At 50.6% G+C, this 19,242-nt stretch overlaps 1 protein-coding gene across 1 annotated transcript in view; it reads left to right on the top strand.

Annotated features, from left to right (window-relative positions):
- Positions 1-18,042, top strand: part of IFFO2 (intermediate filament family orphan 2) — a 33,517-nt gene extending 15,475 nt beyond the window's left edge. Inside the window, exons 2-9 of the mRNA XM_069948141.1 lie at positions 5,268-5,328; positions 5,410-5,505; positions 9,246-9,386; positions 9,827-9,975; positions 12,251-12,374; positions 12,884-12,973; positions 14,185-14,315; positions 16,295-18,042. Coding sequence (XP_069804242.1) covers positions 5,268-5,328; positions 5,410-5,505; positions 9,246-9,386; positions 9,827-9,975; positions 12,251-12,374; positions 12,884-12,973; positions 14,185-14,315; positions 16,295-16,400 — 898 coding nt within the window. The 3' untranslated portion in view covers positions 16,401-18,042. The remainder of the gene's footprint in view (positions 1-5,267; positions 5,329-5,409; positions 5,506-9,245; positions 9,387-9,826; positions 9,976-12,250; positions 12,375-12,883; positions 12,974-14,184; positions 14,316-16,294) is intronic.
- Positions 18,043-19,242: the final 1,200 nt, after the last annotated feature.

Here is a 19,242-nt window from a genome sequence, read left to right as displayed (position 1 = left end):
GTTTCCTGTATGCATGTTTCCTGGTTGCCATGGTTACTTCTAGTTCTTTATAGCCTCAGATTTCACGATTTCCAGGACCTCCGCTTGCTGAGGGTGAATGGGAGCTAATAATCTGTACAGAACCCAACGTTCTCAGCTGAGGGTTTGTTACATTGTATTCATTCTACATCTACAGACTGATAGACTTTACACAATGTATCCGTGTTTGGGGGAGTTGCAGTATCTGAGGGCTTAGCTCGCCCTGTTACATTGTAGCAGATCTCCTGCTGAGTGACAGGTCAGATCCGGGGTCACTTTGTAGCTATTTGGGCCTGGAGGAAACGGCCATAGAGAAGGTGATGTAGTAATGAGAGGCTGAGTGCGTTCTCGCAGCAGAGGGTGTGTTACATTGGGTGCGACCGACACCTTGTCAGCTACAAATCCCTGTAAATCTCCTCGGCTTTCAGCACAGACAGACTTTGAAGTGAAGCGTAAAACCCCTCAGTGCTTCGTCCTCCGCGGATTACATCATTTGTCTCCATTATCCTGGCCGCTTTATCAGCAAGTGGAGAGTAAACTGCGGAAAGCTGAAAAGTAGCACCCCCAGCACCACCACCATACCTACACACAAAAAGCTGAACAGCGCCCCCCACCACCATCCCCACACATGGCAAGCTGAAGAGCGCCCCCCACCACCCCACCTGGAAAGCTGAAGAGCGCCCCCCACCACCATCCCCACACATGGAAAGCTGAAGCGTGCCCCCCCCCCCCACCTGTGTACACCAGAGCGCCCCCCCCCCCCCCATAAACTTCAGCTTTTCCAGATCCTGAATGGTGGCTGTGTGATGAGGAAACCTGGCTGTCATGCTGCTTGCTGTCAGTGAATGGAGACCTCCTTACTGAGTCTTGGGTCATGTGTCACAGAGCTGATAAGTCACCACACATGAGGTCTTCTCACAGCTGAGGGTTTGCTGCAGATGTTACTCCTGACATGGATAGTTTTACCTGCGCTGATACACTGTAACAAGCTACCAGGAGATGGAAGCACCGTGCAGCTTATGTGTTTAGGATTGTCTGGACTGGATACAATTGTAACAAACCCTCAGCTGTGAAGTGTTAGGCCTGAACAGGTTTATTGTCTCCATGCACTGGCCTAGGCCGGGGGGGGGGGGGGGGGGTTCTGCTTTTGGCCTCAGTCCATGTACAGACCGATACCTCTGGGGGGTCCTTACAATGAATAAGATGTTCCTGTGAATCGTTGTAGGAGGGCAGTGGAGGGGTTAATCTCACGTGCCAGGCTGCCCCTGCCCAGGTAGCCAGTATTCCCAGTCTGCCATTGTCAGGCCAGGTGCAGTGCTTTACAGCAGAGGGGGGAGCGCTGCTCTGTAAGGTTAATGCTTCCTCTGGACAGATCCAGGAAATACAGCTTGGATTAAATCCAGGATCTGGTCGCTGAGCGCAGTGATTACAGGACTGCGGAGCGGCTGCCCGTATGTCATCATCCTCAGACCCTACAGGGGCTGTACAGTGATGGGAGGGGATCAGGCAGTGTGCCTGATCACAGGAAACAGTCAGCAAGTGTGATCATTGCTGCTCCCACCTTGTTACCTTAGGGTACTATTACACAAAGCCATAAACTAAATGATAAACTATCTCAAAGGACCGCTATGGGGAATGACCTAAAATCGTTCACCCAATTACACGGAACGATTGTTACTTATGGTCGTTCTCGCGGTTGTTTTGTCATCGCTAGTGTGAACGACGTCTTATTTTATGTGAACAATTTGCAACCGATAAACTATAAAAATAGGTCCGAACTCTATTGTTTAATTGTCTGTTTTTACACTAAACGATAATCCTCCCGTGTGATAGGACCTTACAGTAGACGCCGGTTACCTGGTGTAAAGCGGACACTTCCCATAATGCAAATCACCCGAGGAAGCTCCCGAGCTGCAGAGAGTCAGGGGCCCATGAGACAAAGCAATTTCTCACTTTCGCCGATTGCAAACGAATGTTTTTGGGAACAACCTGAGATCGTTCTCCATAACTCGCAGAATGAGTCACTAGTTACCATCATTACTGAGATCCCAACAAAAGAAGGAACAATGTCCACATACACCGAACCATTGGCCAATTTTACACAATGATTATCGATTTATTTATTTTCTTTCTTTAGCGTCTGCTTAAAAGATGCAATCAACATCTAACAAGCAATGATTCCATTGTTTCTACATACACCGAACGATTATCCACATCTAATAGAACCCTAACTCTGTAGAACAGTGAGTGCAGCTCTGGAGTATAATACAGGATGTAACTCAGGATCAGTAATGTAATGTATGTACACAGTGACCCCACCAGCAGAATAGCGAGTGCAGCTCTGGAGTATAATACAGGATTAGTAATGTAATGCATGTACATAGTGACCTCACCAGCAGAATAGTGAGTGCAGCTCTGGAGCATAATACAGGATGTAACTCAGGATCAGTAATGTAATGTATGTACACAGTGACCCCATCAGCAGAATAGTGAGTGCAGCTCTGGAGTATAATACAGGATGTAACTCAGGATCAGTAATGTATGTACACAGTGACCCCACCAGCAGGATAGTGAGTGCAGCTCTGAAGTACAATACAGTATGTTCTGGGTGACCCCACCTGTATATGGTCATACTCTGTATGATGGGTTTGGAGGTGAGTGTATCCTGTAGTCAGATGCCATTGTCTTCTTCCATGACGTCCGTGTATCTCAGCCGTGTGTTTGTCAGTGTTTGGTGTGTATCTAGGCTGGTATATAGTCGTATTTGGGAAGCGTTCGCCGTCCTCGGGGTTGGTCCTGTCACATTCCTGCACACTGTGTAATGTGTGAACACGGTGCATCTTGCTGGGGGTTAGTCAGTAGAGGAATGTTACTCCGCGTGCCGCAGCCGCTTATCATCCCATCCTGCAGTATTGAACCTTTTCGTCATATTTTAAGGGAAATCACGAAGCTGACATGAAGCGGCTGGGTCAGACCCTGCGGGATCGGGAGCACCACACTTCCTTGTGAGAGCTAATAACCTGCACACTAGACGGATAGAACACCTGTCCTAGGGACATTCTACTCATCTCCTTAGCTTATGGTGCGTTTACACAGGCAGATTTATCTGACAGATTTTTTTAAGCCAAAGCCAGGAACAAGCCATAAACAGGTCATAAAGGAAAGGTATTACACGGGCCGAGCAGGGCCCGATAATAACTGTAAACAAGCAGCGATCTGCGCCGGTCTCTGCTCTGCGCCGGTCTCTGCTCTGCGCTGGTCTCTGCTCTGCTAAAATCATTTTCTCATAAAGAGTCCGGAATGCGGCAAATAGAGAGAGATTTCAGATGCGGCAATCTGCTCCCGGGCTTGGCCGGCGGCCAGGAGCTGAGGCAGGAGATCTCCATCTTATTCTGTGTCACTCAGAGACTTTGCTAAATTTAGTCTGTTCCCTGAAACCAAATCTGGACTCGAATATATAGATGAGCGGAAGGTATACATGTGTATTCTGCTCCATCAGAGACCCCACCACTATGGGTCAGACGCACATCATGTCCCATTCATAGTACTACAATTCCATGCCAGAACCTGTTCATCCTGAGCATCCTGGTTCATGAGAATTAAAGGATTTATGGGCCTCCTAAATCCACACGTCTGATCTTTTTCTTATAATGTGTAATTCTATATTGCCATCCCGGCTAGATCAATGGACTGGGCCCTGTGTAGGTGATCTGCTTCAGCCTGAGCTGTATTGATGGGAGGAGATCGATGCTGACTTGAGTGTTTGCTTTGTCTCCTCTATAATAAGCGTTCTGCCCCATTCATCATCCATCGGTGTAACAGGACTGTGCTATATAAAGGACGCCATGATCTTGGCTCAGTATGCAGTTTTGGTTGGCTACATTCCTTCAGAAACAGCGCAAGCCTCGTCCATGGCCGCGTCTGCTACTGCATTCTGGCGCTATACAAGTGTATAGCAGATGTTTCCTATACACCCCCCCCCCCCCCCCTTCCTATATACAATGCAAGTCCATTTGTTATCGGGTGGAGGAAGGAATAAGAGTCCTATTGCATGGAGCGATTTTTAATGATTAATGACGATAAACTTTCACAAACGAGATTGTTTAACCTGATATCGTTCACCAATTTACACAGAACGATCGCTAGTTATGATCGTTATTGCAATAGTTATTACGATCGTTTATTCCTTCTGATCCCAGCTAAACAATGGACAGTGTGCAATTACACTGAAGGATTAGTGAAAAAATGCTGAGCTTGAGCAAACGAATGTGAAATTACAGCGAACGATTAACGATAATTTTGGATCCAGATCTAAATCAACGACAAACGAACGATTTTTCGATCGCTGCCTGCAACTACACAGAATGATTATCGTTTAAATTAGAACGATTTAACGATTTTTCGCACCATAATCGCCCCGTGTAACAGGGCCCTAACCGGCTGTCAGACTCCTCAGGTGCCGCCTTATCTTTCATATGTGATATATATATTATTCTCTATCTCTGTCCCTCGGGGGATGTTGGTGAGCAGAGTCCGGACGCGGTCGGCTATTTCGGATCCCTCCACCTTCTGTGTTTGTTCAGGCTGTAGACTTTGGTGAATAGATGAAAGGCTCGGAGCTCCGCTGAGAGCAGTTGTTCTTGTCTCGGCCTTGTCAGCATTTCGCCTGGAGCCAAACACAAACTTTCTGTAGAAGAATTTCCATTTTTAACCATTAAGTGACAGCTGCAGGCCGCTTGTGTTGAAGGGATTTAACAGGCTTATACTCTAGAGCAGGGACGCTTTGACTGTTCAGGCATGATGGGAATTGTAGTTTTGCACCAGCTGAAGGGCCGAAGGTTCCCCATCCCTGCTCTAGTGCAGCTGTCGGGGCATGCTGGGAGTTGTGGTCTTGCTATGGTTGCAGGTCAGCACTGCATTCACCATTCTGCAGAATACTACTGCCAACCAGCCTGGCGGTCCACACTTTGTCTTCATTGTTGCATACATATAGGGGTGGTTGTGATAGACGCCATACTGCATGGTGTACCGTATAGCAGTTGTATGTCTCCCATTGCTGTGGGACTACAATTCCCAGTAGATCTTGGCAGCCAGTGGTTGCCGAGGGACCAAATGAATAAGCAAAAGAAAACCTGATGGCCGTCAGCCCGGGGGCAGCGTCCTCTATCTGTATATAGAATTGGGTATCTTCTGATGTGACTCTCTTACTCCATGGTTTTTTGAACAAGGTTTTTCTCGCTTTTTTGCAGATGGGAAGAAGAGCTGGCCAAGAGGACGAATCTAGAATCACTGGTGGAGACCCTCCAAGAGGTAAGATGGGGGGCCGTGTCAAGCTGTCCCCCCCCACAGAGAGGTGAGCACCCCCTTCATGGCTCCCCTTTGTTTTATCAGGAGGCCCAGGAGGCTTATAACGTCCATGATGAGCTGAACGAGAAGATAGAGAGGCTAAAGTCCGAACTGGTGGTCTTCAAGGGTCTGATGAGTGATGTAAGTGCTATTTGTGAGCGTCTCCACCACCCAATCACTGCGGAATGATGATCCCTCACCGCTTCCTCTGTGTGATCCGTACGGCTGTACAGGGACCCCCTCAGTAGAGAGCACTCACCCCGCTTCTCCATCAGCCGGTGTGGCACATGAATGGGCTGTGACTATAAACCCTGACTGGTTTGAGGATTGATGTGGAGGACTCTGAGCAGTAACACTGATTGCTGTGTGTGACTAACCTTGCATGAAGGGGCGTCTGCACGAGCAGCGGCGGGAGGGGGTGAGCGGAGCCGTCTCATGTGGGTCCGCCGCTGTGGCCTGTGAATTAGTCATGAGGTATCAGCACCTTCTCACTATAAAGGCCTTATCTTATTTATTCCTCATTAGGTTATTACCGGGGCTAATGATTGTCCTAAAGTCAGGAGTCACATGACGCGCCGATCCTTCATCGTACTGGAATGAGAGATCTGCAGCTTTCTAATAGACCAGATTCAGGATCTGTCAGTCAATAGGGAACTTTCCTGTGTCCATCTAGACTGGGAACCTTGAGCCCTCCATCTCCTCATACATGGAGCTAAAGCCGCAGGGTCACTGGTCCCGGGCCTGCTCTAGCGGCTGGAGCCTGTCCAGACCTCACAATGTGTCAGTAGAGACAATTCAGGAGGTTCTGTTCAACCTGACAAAGTGTATTAGAAAGTTGTGGAACGCCCATTATTGATTCCCACCACCTATATATCCATCCATGGCTCCTCTGAGGTGATCCTACTTTTATCCTCAAAGTTCCTGTAACTTTCCTGCAGCCATATTGATCCTCTTCCTGTCCCGACCACAGATGACGTTAGAAGCGTTACACTGCTGTCCTCCATGGACGAGCCCCTTCCCTACAGCGAGTCCTATAGTCAGTGCAGACCTGTACCCCATCCTCCATACTATTTAGTGCCCCCCGGACCCCCTGCGTTCAGTGGTCCTCTCTGAATCCCTTGTGTAGAGCTTGTGATTCCCCCATCCTGATGCATTGTCTGTCTCCGGAACCAATATTGGGGATCAGTGATCCCTACAACTTTCCTGTGTATCCTCTACGCTCGGAACCTGCTGTTATGAATTCTTGCCCTGGCGTTACTGCAGTGGGGTCTCTGGAATACTTTCTGGCCATGATATAGTTAACAGGTTCTCATTCAGACGCACTGAGCTCCAGATAAACATTTGAATCCATATTCGGATTCTTCGCCAACAGAAACAATGGTCTGTACCGGGGCTGTGAGTGAGACGTCCCCCGGCGTCTGCTGCCTTATCTCCTCTATAGAGCGACTGTAGGAAATAGTCCAGGACCCGGTCGTGCTTTCCTCTTCCCGTATTGGGGTCGGTATGAGGGCTGCAGGATGCAGCATTTCCCATCAGGACTTTGCTCTGGAGCTGAATGAGTTAATGTTCAGCTTATCCCAGACAAGGACCCATTGTCTCCAAACCCCGGACTGCTCTTTATTCATCAGCTTTTCCTCTATTTTTACCTTGTGCTGTTTGTGGAGTCATTCAAGGCTGCAGCTCGGGCGCTCGCCCTGTGGGGTGTAGACGGCACTTACCTTGAAAGACGATAAGTAAAGCTGTGAAATCATCTGTTTACCTGTTTCTATTTACATTTCCTCCAGTCCCACCCAAAGCTGCATGTACGTATATGCTACTAGGAGTAAGCAGTGTGACTCAAAGCTGCCCTTACATATCATAGTTCTCAACCGATCCCAATCCACACATGCATGTGGACGACGTCTGAATGGGGTGAATAAACTCTGACAGACATCGAGGTACCCCCTCCCTCCAGACTTCTCTTCCTTCCCGCCCTCCCAGACTCCTTGCACACTCTCTCTTCCCTCCTGCCTACCCACCAGACTCCTTACTCTCTCCACGCCTGCCAGACTCCTCGCTCGCTCTTTCTTCCTGTCAGCCAGACCCCTAGCTCTCTCTTCCCTCCTGCCCGACAGACTCCTAGCTCTCTTCCCTCCTGCCTGACAGACTCCTTGCTCTCTCTTCCCTCCTGCCCGACAGACTCCTTGCTCTCTCTTCCCTCCTGCCCGACAGACTCCTTGCTCTCTCTTCCCTCCTGTCAGCCAGACCCCTAGCTCTCTCTTCCCTCCTGCCCGACACTCCTTGCTCTCTCTTCCCTCCTGCCCGACAGACTCCTAGCTCTCTCTTCCCTCCTGCCTGACAGACTCCTTGCTCTCTCTTCCCTCCTGCCCGACAGACTCCTAGCTCTCTCTTCCCTCCTGCCCGACAGACTCCTAGCTCTCTCTTCCCTCCTGCCTGACAGACTCCTTGCTCTCTCTTCCCTCCTGCCCGACAGACTCCTAGCTCTCTCTTCCCTCCTGCCTGACAGACTCCTTGCTCTCTTCCTGCCAGCCAGCCAACCATACTCCTCAGTCTCTTCCTGTCCAGAAGAGGGAATCGGTTCTCGGTGAAGAGTTGGAGGCCAGTTATATGCAGCCATTTCAAGAATATCTCCGAGAACCTGTAGCAGCGCCCTTCACTCCACTGCAATGTATTGTTGGAGAACTATTGTTTCTTACATGTGTGGAAGGGCAGGGTGACAGCGATCAGTCGATTGCTTCATTCACTGACATTGTTATAGAATGTTGTAGAAGCTGCCGTGAATGTTACCGGAATATAAGGCCCAATGTACCACACAGAGATGAGCGAACCGGGTTTGGGTTAGAGTCCATCCGAACCCGAAAGTTCGGTATTTGATTAGCTGTGGCTGCTGAAGTTGGATAAAGCTCTAAGGTTGTCTGGAAAACATGGATACAGCCAATGACTATACCCATGGTTTCCACATAGCCTTAGGGCTTTATCCAACTTCAGCAGCCACCGCTAATCAAATGCCGAACGTTCGGGTTCAGATCGACTCGAGCTGCTCCAGGTTCGCTCATCTCTAACCACACAGTTTGGGTGCCGCACACATTAGTGTCCCCGGGGTTCGGCTGTCGGGGAATGCAGCGCTGATTCACGCCCGCAGTTCATGTGTCGGAGTACAATAGCGTGCGGAGGATCCTGCCCTATTCATAGATTCCTTCTTTACATAATTGTTCACATTGAAAGATCATCTTGTAATGACAATAGGGTGGTGAGTGCTCCGGAGCTGACTGCGGGCTATAGAGGAGGTGTAATATGTTTATAGACATCATATCTGTCGTAACAATCATCCGAGCAACCAGAGACGCCTTGTATCTCTGGCCGCAAACATCTACTAGTTATACCGTGTGTCTGTGCGGGAGCCTGGCCTGTACTAAGGGCTACTGATCAAACCCCTCCACCATCTCACTGATTGGACCCCATTACCCCTCCACCATCTCACTGATCAGACCCAATTACCCCTCCACCATCTTACTGATTGGACCCAATTACCCCTCCACCATCTTACTGATCGGACCCAATTACCCCTCCACCATCTTACTGATCAGACCCCATTACCCTTGGTATCCCTCCACCATGTTGCAGATGCTGGCCCAGGTATCCCTCCACCATGTTGCAGATGCTGGCCCAGGTATCCCTCCATTATGCTCCTTGCACTGACCCGGTTAGCCCCACGTTGCTGACGGACGAGCTCTTAGGAATCTAGCAGAATTGTGAATGCAGCTCTGGATGTGAGTGGAGCAGGTCCGTGTCTGAATGAGTGGCTCCCATTGTAGAGAATATGTTGTGTTAATGGTCAGGGCTTCTTATTAGAGAAGGTAATGTACAAATATCCCCCGCAGCCGATGACAGATCTCGACTCAAAGATCCAGGAAAAAGCCATGAAGGTGGACATGGATATCTGCCGGCGGATTGATATCACTGCCAAGCTGTGTGATGTCGCACAGCAGCGCAATTCCGAAGACGTATCCAAGATGTTTCAGGTGACCGAGCCTTGCCTCTTCTCTCTCTCCTCCCTGATGGTCTCATGCAGCCTCTCATATTCTTCTTACATGTAATGGCCGACTAGGTCCTCTTCTCAGTATCCCAGGGACTGGTCCACCTCCTCTTCTGGTTCTCTGTTGTGGTGTCTGTGGCTCTTTGTCTCTGTGTTGGTGTCTCTCTGTCTATGGGTGTGAGTCAGGCAGGACTTGTTCCATACCATGCATCCCGCTCCACACTGCATGCATAGCCAAGGCCGGAGGCGGCTGCCATTCAGCGTGCTCTGGGGTGAATGCTGCTGGCGCCACAGTCTTGCAGCTTTTGTAATGCATCATGCTGCTGCACTTGTGTCCGTGGACTCACAATGGTGGCGGGGAAGGGGGGGGGGTACCTTGACTGCGTCCCACGTTATTAATCCTGAGCTGCCAATCTTCCTCTTAAGGTGGGAACAGTGTCTAAAAAGAGAGAGCGGAAGCTGACGTCAGAAGATGACATCTCCGAGCAGGACGGGGACGCCGGACGCTTCTCCGATGATGAAGTCAGCTGTTCCCTCAATATAACAGATGAGATGAAGAGAATGTTCAACCAATTGTAAGTGCAAAGTGATGGATGGGACATATGTGCGGTCTATATATGAGAGACTAAGAACAATGGTCTCTAACACATCGTCTCAACCACTTTAAGCCAAGTAGCCCCAAGTGACCACATGTTCCTATTACCCCCAAAGATGCAATCAGTTATAAATGCTGACTGAAGTCCAGTCATATCCCCCCCCACAGTGTGACTGATCCCCCTCATACACATGCATGGATGGCTCCTTAAAGCATTCATGTGTTCTGAAAATGCCCAAATCAACCCCTTTGACTGTACCGATGGGAATTGTAGTCTGGTGAGACTGTTAGGCGCACTGCCTGCCCCCATAACGCCAATCCGGCCCGCTCCATTCACTATAAATAAAGAGGGGCCGGTCAGCCAGGAGCGGGTCTGCACTATGGGGGCGGCAGTGCTTCTAATGGTCTCACCGGGCTGGGAAGCACCCGACTAACTGCACGAGCACAGCATGAAGGAGGAAGGTGAGAGACGTACTATAAGAGGCGTAGCTTCCTCCTAGGCATCGTCCTGTACAATATCGGCAGGTTGGATTCGTCTTGCTGATTGTTTCCCTTTAAGGTGCGTTCACACATACAGGATCTGCTGCAGATTTCAGATCGGTGTAAGTAAATAACTGAATGCAGCATCAAATCTGCTGCAGATCCTGTAGGTGTGAACGCACCCTTAATGTATGTGTGCCACCGTATAGAAGTGATGGGTGTATCCTCTCCTATAGTGAGAATCACTGGGCTCAGGAGCAAATATGGAAAAAGGAACCAGATTCCCAGCAATATTAATCCCGGATCCCATCCGATTTGTCATGGCGGTGCGGAGTGCAGTCCCCAGTGTATTCCCTGTATTACGCGGCTTTGCTTCCTGCGATTAGCACAATTCCAGAGGGTGAAATAGTTTTCCTGGGAAAGGGATGTGACTGGCGGACGTCCTAGAGGTCTGGGCCAAGTCTGCAGCTTCTCGCAGCCCTGGAGCAGCCGTTGCGGGGGGAGGAGGGGGCTTATTTGAAGAATGCTGAGCAACGCTGGAAGACGTCTTAAAATACCGTCCGGCCCAATCTGTCTGCTTTATTTCTGCCATATGTATGCATGGTGGTTAGATTTAGATGTAGTCTGCCAAATGCAAACCGCAGTCTGAGTGATGTCATGTGTCGCTCGGGTAGTCAGGCCATGAATGGCTGCACTCTCCGATCATCCTGTGACCTCAGGCTGTTCATGCAGCACGGAGCGAAGGGCTGCGGCTTCTAATATCTCCCAGTGTAATAGAGCTGGTGACCGGTGTCGGCCACACATGGCTCTCTGTAATAAGAGATGTGCAACCGACTGAATAAAGAGAAGGGGGTGCGGCAACATTACTAGCCCTGGCCGCATGTCTAATGGCCTCTGTAATAGAGTGCTGATCTAGTTGCTTACCCCTTGGGTCAGGTCATCTAATGGAACCTTAAAGGAAAAGTCCGTCGAAAATTTTTATTAAAGTATTGTATTGTCCCCCAAAAGTTATACAAATCACCAATATACACTTATTACGGGAAATGCTTATAAAGTGCTTTTTTCCCTGCACTTACTACTGCATCAAGGCTTCACTTCGTGGATAACATGGGGATGTCACTTCCTGGATAACATGGTGATGTCACGACCCGACTCCCAGAGCTGTGCGGGCTGTGGCTGCTGGAGAGGATGATGGCAGGGGGATGCTCAGTGTCCCTCCAGTGCCCTGTGTCCCCCAGTGTCCCCCTGCCATCATCCTCTCCAGCAGCCACAGCCCGCACAGCTCTGGGAGTCGGGTCGTGACATCACCATTTTAACCAGGAAGTGAAGCCTTGATGCAGTAGTAAGTGCAGGGAAAAAAGCACTTTATAAGCATTTTCCATAATATAATAAGTGTATATTGGTGATTTGTATAACTTTTGGGAGGCAATACAATACTTTTAATAAAAATTTTCGTCGGACTTCTCCTTTAATGGGAAAACAGCAGGTTTGTGCTTACCTATATATAGCTATATTAACAGGTCTCACAATACGTCCATGATTGTGCTTTACTGTAACTTCCGCTGTCACCCTGTGATCTGCCGGGATACCTTGTATGACGCTCTTCTTTATGATACACAGAAGTGACATAGAGAATCATCTAGTTTCCTGCGACGTATTGCAGTGCTTTGCTGTGCAGGGTTTATGTCATAGCGCCATCTAGTGGCCAGGTCCACAATAAGCAGATTCCTTTATGATCTCTGTTCTTCATTGATGTTCTCTGTTGTCTTCTACAGACGGGAGACGTACGACTTTGATGATGATTGTGACAGTCTGACCTGGGAAGAGAACGAGGAGACGTTGTTACTATGGGAAGATTTCACCAATTGTAATCCTACTGTGGAGGTGCAGCAGGGGGAGGTCAGTACTGTACAGGACGGGTTATCGGGGGGGGGGGGGGGGAGGTCAGTACTGTACAGGGGGGGTTACCGGGGGGAGGTCAGCACTGTACAGGGGGGTTACCGGGGGGAGGTCAGTACTGTAGAGGACGGGTTATCGGGGGGGGGGGGGGGGGGGGGGGGGGGGGAGGGGGAGGTCAGTACTGTACAGGGCGGGTTACCGGGGGGAGGTCAGTACTGTACAGGGCGGGTCACCCGGGGGAGGTCAGTACTGTACGGGGGGGGGGGGGGGTTACCGGGGGAGGTCAGTAATGTACAGGGGGGGGGGGGGTTACCGGGGGAGGTCAGTACTGTACAGGGCGGGTCACCCGGGGGAGGTCAGTACTGTACAGGGTGGGTTACCGGTGGGGGGCGGTCAGCTAGCCATCTATAGAACAGACTAATCAGAAAACCTCACAAAACAAAATCATTGTGTGAACCAAACTTAATTGAGGTGTCAGTACATTGATCCCCGATTTCGGTCTCTTACAGGAGGAAAGTCTGGGCAGTCTGATACAGGAGACAGAAACCTTCCTGAAGACGAGAGACAAAGAGTATCAAGAAACCATTGACCAGATAGAGGTGAGAGGCCATGAGCGATGCATCCATCACCAGGATGTCACATGATGGACTGACCTCACAATACAAGATCTTATCCCTGCCGCAGTCATGTGACTATTGTGCGCGCTCTGGGATCACTATGCTAGTATCCACAGGAACTGCATGGATGTACATGTCATATAATGGGTAGTCCAGACAGACACATGATGATAGGGTTACAGCAAGGCCTCTCCACCCATACACATGAGAAAAAGTTACCTGAACCCAACAATACAGATGGCAGCTGACTGTCTAGTGTGTATGGAACCTCCAAACTATTCCAAGACAGATATAGATATATATATATATATATATATATTAAAAAATTTTATTTTTTTTTCCTCAGAGATAAGTTGCTGCCAGAGGAGTCTGGTGCCAGCTTACCCCTCCTAGTTCAGATGACAGCAATGATACATGTCTGTTCACCTTAGGACGTTGTAGATCAGGGCTTCTCAAACTTTTTGTTCTCAGGCCTCACCAGGCGCTGCACTGCTCCACCTGTATAACCTAACACCACGCTGCACCAATACATACTGCTCCACCTGTATAACCTAACACCACGCTGCACCAATACATATTGCTCCACCTGTATAACCTAACACCATGCTGCACCAATACATACTGCTCCACCTGTATAACCTAACACCATGCTGCACTAATACATACTGCTCCACCTGTATAACCTAACACCACGCTGCACCAATACATACTGCTCCGCCTGTATAACCTAATACCACCCAGCTGTGGGTTGCTGTCACGCACAGACAGGGACCTTGTGCCTCACAACCAGTGACCAGCGCCTCATAGTTTGAGAAGCGCTGTTCTAGATACGTCAATGAAGACGTACAGGGGTCGGCACTATACAACGTCCATTAGCCTTTTATGCCAAACACATAGGTGCTCTAGAAAAATCTGCTCACGGTGGTGCAAATATTCAGATACAGCAAAATAGCTATACAAATGTGCAATCAAAAAAGAGGCAATCTGAGTGCACTCAGCGATGATGCAGAAAATGTATTTATTTGTATCTTGTGTTGTACAGCAGAATGCAAGCAGGTTGAGGACGCCAACACCCTCCACTGATGATGACAGCTGTTTCACGCCTACTTTTTGGTGCTTCCTCCTGTTCTAGATAAATACACTGACCCTGCCAGCAGTAAATAGTTTAACTCCTTATTTACATCCCTTTACAGCTGGAATTGGCAAATGCAAAGAGCGACATGAACAGACATCTCCACGAGTACATGGAAATGTGCAGCATGAAGAGGGGTCTAGACGTGCAGATGGAGACATGTCGGAGGCTTATCAAAGGATCGGCCGGCAGGTGGGACCACCCTGGATGTGCGGCGGGGGTGGGCTATACCTGCTGCTTGCTCCCCTCTGCGGTGGTGGGGGTGGGGGGCTGGGGTGTCGCAGCTTCTGCCTATTCCTCTTTGCAGTATGGGCGGGTTCAGACTACGGAATTTGCACGGATAATATCTGTGGATTCCGGTGCTCGTACGCGCTCACATCCGCACGCCTCTCCGCCTGTGCCATTGACACCATTCTGTGCACGGGCGGATTCCACATTTTGCCGAAAGAATTGTCACGTCAATTCTTAGGGCAGATAGGAAAATCAGCCGGCCCATAGAATTGTCTATGGAGCCTGCGGAAAGGTGCGCGGCCGTGAGCGCGTACGAGCAACTGAAACCATGGATTTTATCTGCGCAAATTCCGTAGTCTGAACCCGCCCTATCAATGTTTGCTGTGGAGGGCGGGGGTGTTTGCCTTGTATGGGCAGCGAGGGGTGTTTGTGGTGTATAGAAAAAATGGTAATGGATCCCACAGCTCCGATAAAATATAGAAAATTTATTGGAACATAAATAAAAAATTAGTGATAAAAATCGCGCCGACGCGTTTCGGGTGTTTGCGGTGTAACGGTGGGGGGGGGGGGAGATGTATTGGTGGCTGCTGCGGGGGGGGGGGGGGGCTATATCTGTGGTTGCTGTGGAGGGCGGGGGGTTTTGTATCTCTCCCCTGCTTATTTTGGGGCGTCTGATATGATTGCGCCCACGCACAGGTTTGGCTATTAATAATCTGCAGATAGAGGAGGCGAACGTGCCAGGTGCGGCCCCTGCTAAAACAAACATGGCTAGATAATAATAGACCGGGATTGGCGCGGGTGATGGCAGTACTGACAGAACTAATAATTACTGGTTGGAGTATCCTCCCTCCGGTATGACATCATCACCCTCGCCTTACCCCGGCCAGCTGATAATGCGCTGTGGAAGTCTTAAGTTTCATTGCTTGAAAAGATGTTTTGTTAAGATCTCTTGTGTGCTGTCAGTGAATGGGAAGATGTAAAGCCTGTCCTGACCTAGTCCTGCTCATATGATGATGGTGTCTGTCTGGTGTATGTGCTGGGAGAAGCTCCTATCCTGTCCCGCTCACATGATGATGGTGTCTGTCTGGTGTATGTGCTGGGAGAGAAGCTCCTGTCCTGTCCCGCTCACATGATGATGGCGTCTGGTGTATGTGCTGGGAGAGAAGCTCCTGTCCTGTCCCGCTCACATGATGATGATGGCGTCTGTCTGGTGTATGTGCTGGGAGAGAAGCTCCTGTCCCGCTCACATGATGATGATGATGATGGCGTCTGTCTGGTGTATGTGCTGGGAGAAGCTCCTGTCCTGTCCCCCTCACATGATGATGGCGTCTGTCTGGTGTATGTGCTGGGAGAGAAGCTCCTGTCCCGCTCACATGATGATGGCGTCTGTCTGGTGTATGTGCTGGGAGAGAAGCTCCTGTCCTGTCCCGCTCACATGATGATGGCGTCTGTCTGGTGTATGTGCTGGGAGAGAAGCTCCTGTCCCGCTCACATGATGATGATGGCGTCTGTCTGGTGTATGTGCTGGGAGAGAAGGTCCTGTCCCCCTCACATGATGATGGCGTCTGTCTGGTGTATGTGCTGGGAGAGAAGCTCCTGTCCTGTCCCGCTCACATGATGATGTCTGTCTGGTGTATGTGCTAGGAGAGAAGCTCCTGTCCTGTCCCGCTCACATGATGATGGCGTCTGTCTGGTGTATGTGCTGGGAGAAGCTCCTGTCCCGCTCACATGATGATGGCGTCTGTCTGGTGTATGTGCTGGGAGAAGCTCCTGTCCTGTCCCGCTCACATGATGATGGCGTCTGTCTGGTGTATGTGCTGGGAGAGAAGCTCCTGTCCCGCTCACATGATGATGGCGTCTGTCTGGTGTATGTGCTGGGAGAAGCTCCTGTCCCGCTCTTCTCTCTATACCTGAGCTTTACCTTCTCTTTTGTCTTGCAGGAACTCTCCGTCCACCAGTTCTGTGGCCAGCAGCGACTCAGGGAACTCTGACGAGATGCAGGACGAGTTTGAGAAGGACGCAGATGGAGACACGGCCATCAGTTGATAAGTGATGCCCCACGGACAGGACTGAGTGGAGAAACCATAGACTTTGTCTGGAGGGATCCCAAGCCCCCCGCGTCCCCCTCCTCCCCCTGATCTGGTGCTGTCTATTCTTCTATAGAACTCCCTGTAAATAGAAACAAAATTGAAATGTGCCTTCCCCGCTTCTGAGCCGCCCGGATTACACCACGGATCCAGCGCTGTGGCTGGGCGATCCCCACTGCCTGCACACAGAGGCTGGCGATATCAGGCTCTGATGTCACACCTGCCCAGTGATGTCATAGTCTTCAGCATCTCCCTTTGTGTTGATATTGGGGTGTGCTATAATTCGGGGTGCCTCCCAGGATCCCTGTTCCCTCTGGCGGGCGCGGTCTGCGGCTCCTGGAAGTGATTTACAGCACTTGGTAAAACTGAGCAACAAACCAAAAATCTATTTGTTTTCTTGTTGGTCCAGATGGCGGCTGGACGGTCGTGTACGGACGCCGGGGGAGGGGCTGGGGGGACTATGCAATCTGTTTGCCTTATTTAAAGTGAATGTTGTTGCGCCCGGACGGTGGATCTTGGCCGCTGGACTTAAAGGGCCGGTGTCCAGTCTTATAGATGAAAGCATAATACCTGTATAATCATCACATCTGCAGCTCTCTAGTACAACTCTGCATGCTGTCAGTGAACGGAAACATTCTTTACAGACCAAACTCTTCTCCTAGCTGAGGGTTTGTCACAGTTTCATCCAGGCCTGACGAAGATTTATCGTCCAGGCCGATGATCCTGTACAGAATTGTGTTAGAAAGTTGCCTAATGTTTTGTGATACAGTAAATAAAGGGGGATTCCGCTTATCAATCACTGATCTCTAGGGCCAGAATGCTGCTGCCTCTGTCAGCCATGTGCTCTGCTGTTCCATTCACATTTGCATAAAAGATTCTTGCTGGGATACCCCTTTCAGTCTGATTACACCCCCAATGTAAGAGTAAAGAAGGTTCCCGACCCTCCCTAGATCACTTGGGGTGTAATATATTCCAGCTAGTTGGGTAATATTAGTATCTGATGCTGCTGACAACTTACTGTAATGGTCACATTTAGTAATATATATTATATAGACTGATGCTGGCCTGCACCCCATCACCCAGCATGGAAATATAATATCTATCTGCGGGGTTGCTGAGTGATGGGGTGCATGCTGGCATCAGTGGTTGTTACCAAAACTACAACTCCCATCATGCCCCAGAACTGAAGCTGCAGAATACCCAGACTTCATGCTCTAAATCTCTGCAGTACTGTACTGACACAGCCGCGTTGCTCTCAGTCCGCTCCATTGCACATCATCCCTATTTACAGACTGTGCATGGAACTTTAGCCTGAAGTAGTAAAAGCCATCGCCGTCTCCTGTGCATTGTCCTTACCTCCCCCCCCCCCTCCCCCCCCCAGGATGCTGGGAATGTTACAGTTCTTTCCAGTATTAGAGTGAGAATCCCAGAACACAATACTGTCACTTAGCGCTGGCCCCATGTCCATCACGCACAGCTGCTCTGTGGCCCCCTGTCCTGTCCAGTGGGGTTTTCTGCTTTTTCTATAAGCCCCCTGTAGTGGGGAGGGAGTCCGCTTCTTGCTCTGTGGCCCCCTGTCCTGTTTTTTTTTTTTTTTGGGGGGGGGGGGGGGGGGGTCGTCTTGCCCTGTGTCCCCCTGTCCTGTATTCGGGGGTGGGGTGGTCTTGCTCTGTGGCCCCTTGTACTGTTTTGGGGGGTCGTCTTCTTGCTCTGTGGCCCCCTGTCCTGTTTTTGGGGGGGGGTCTTCTTGCTCTGTGGCCCCATGTCCTGTATTCGGGGGGGGTCTTCTTGCTATGTATGACTGTAAAGCCATTTGTGTATATAGAGGAGTGCGACTGATGATTTATTTATACCTCGGTGGCCTTCTGACTTCTTGTTTCCTAAGATTTTTAGAATGTTTGTGTTGCCTTAGTTTGCAGATTAGATTTGCTCCTCCTCGCTGTGTCGTCTTCCCCTCGTGTGGGCAGATGATTGTCCTGCAATGGAGACTTGTGGGTTCTGTCCATCCGTGGTGACTGATGGTTCCAAATCTGCAACTCCCAGCAGGCTCAGACAGTTGGGGGATGCTGAGAGTTGTAATTTTGCAAAAGCCAGGGACTACTGCTGTATCCCTGAGCATCTCTTCCCCTGCAGCATCACAGAAGCACTTTACAACCTACAACTAGCGGAGCGGGTGTGACTATCCCCCTGCGCCCCTATATCAGAGCAGGTGTGACTCTCCCCCGGCGCCCTCTAGGGGAGCGGGTGTGACTCTCCCCCGGCGCCCTCTAGGGGAGCGGGTGTGACTCTCCCCCGGCGCCCTCTAGGGGAGCGGGTGTGACTCTCCCCCGGCGCCCTCTAGGGGAGCGGGTGTGACTCTCCCCCGGCGCCCTCTAGGGGAGCGGGTGTGACTATCCCCCGGCGCCCTCTAGGGGAGCGGGTGTGACTCTCCCCCGGCGCCCTCTAGGGGAGCGGGTGTGACTCGCTGGTGTGACTATCCCCCTGCGCCCCCTATATCAGCATCTCTTCCCCTGCAGCATCACAGAAGCACTTTACAACCTACAACTAGCGGAGCGGGTGTGACTATCCCCCTGCGCCCCCTATATCAGAGCAGGTGTGACTCTCCCCCGGCGCCCTCTAGGGGAGCGGGTGTGACTCTCCCCCGGCGCCCTCTAGGGGAGCGGGTGTGACTCTCCCCCGGCGCCCTCTAGGGGAGCGGGTGTGACTCTCCCCCGGCGCCCTCTAGGGGAGCGGGTGTGACTCTCCCCCGGCGCCCTCTAGGGGAGCGGGTGTGACTCTCCCCCGGCGCCCTCTAGGGGAGC

This window comes from Dendropsophus ebraccatus, chromosome 12, assembly GCF_027789765.1.
Source record: "Dendropsophus ebraccatus isolate aDenEbr1 chromosome 12, aDenEbr1.pat, whole genome shotgun sequence".
In the NCBI taxonomy this organism is placed as follows: Eukaryota; Metazoa; Chordata; class Amphibia; order Anura; family Hylidae; genus Dendropsophus; species Dendropsophus ebraccatus.
This window is presented reverse-complemented; position numbering and strand designations above follow the sequence as displayed.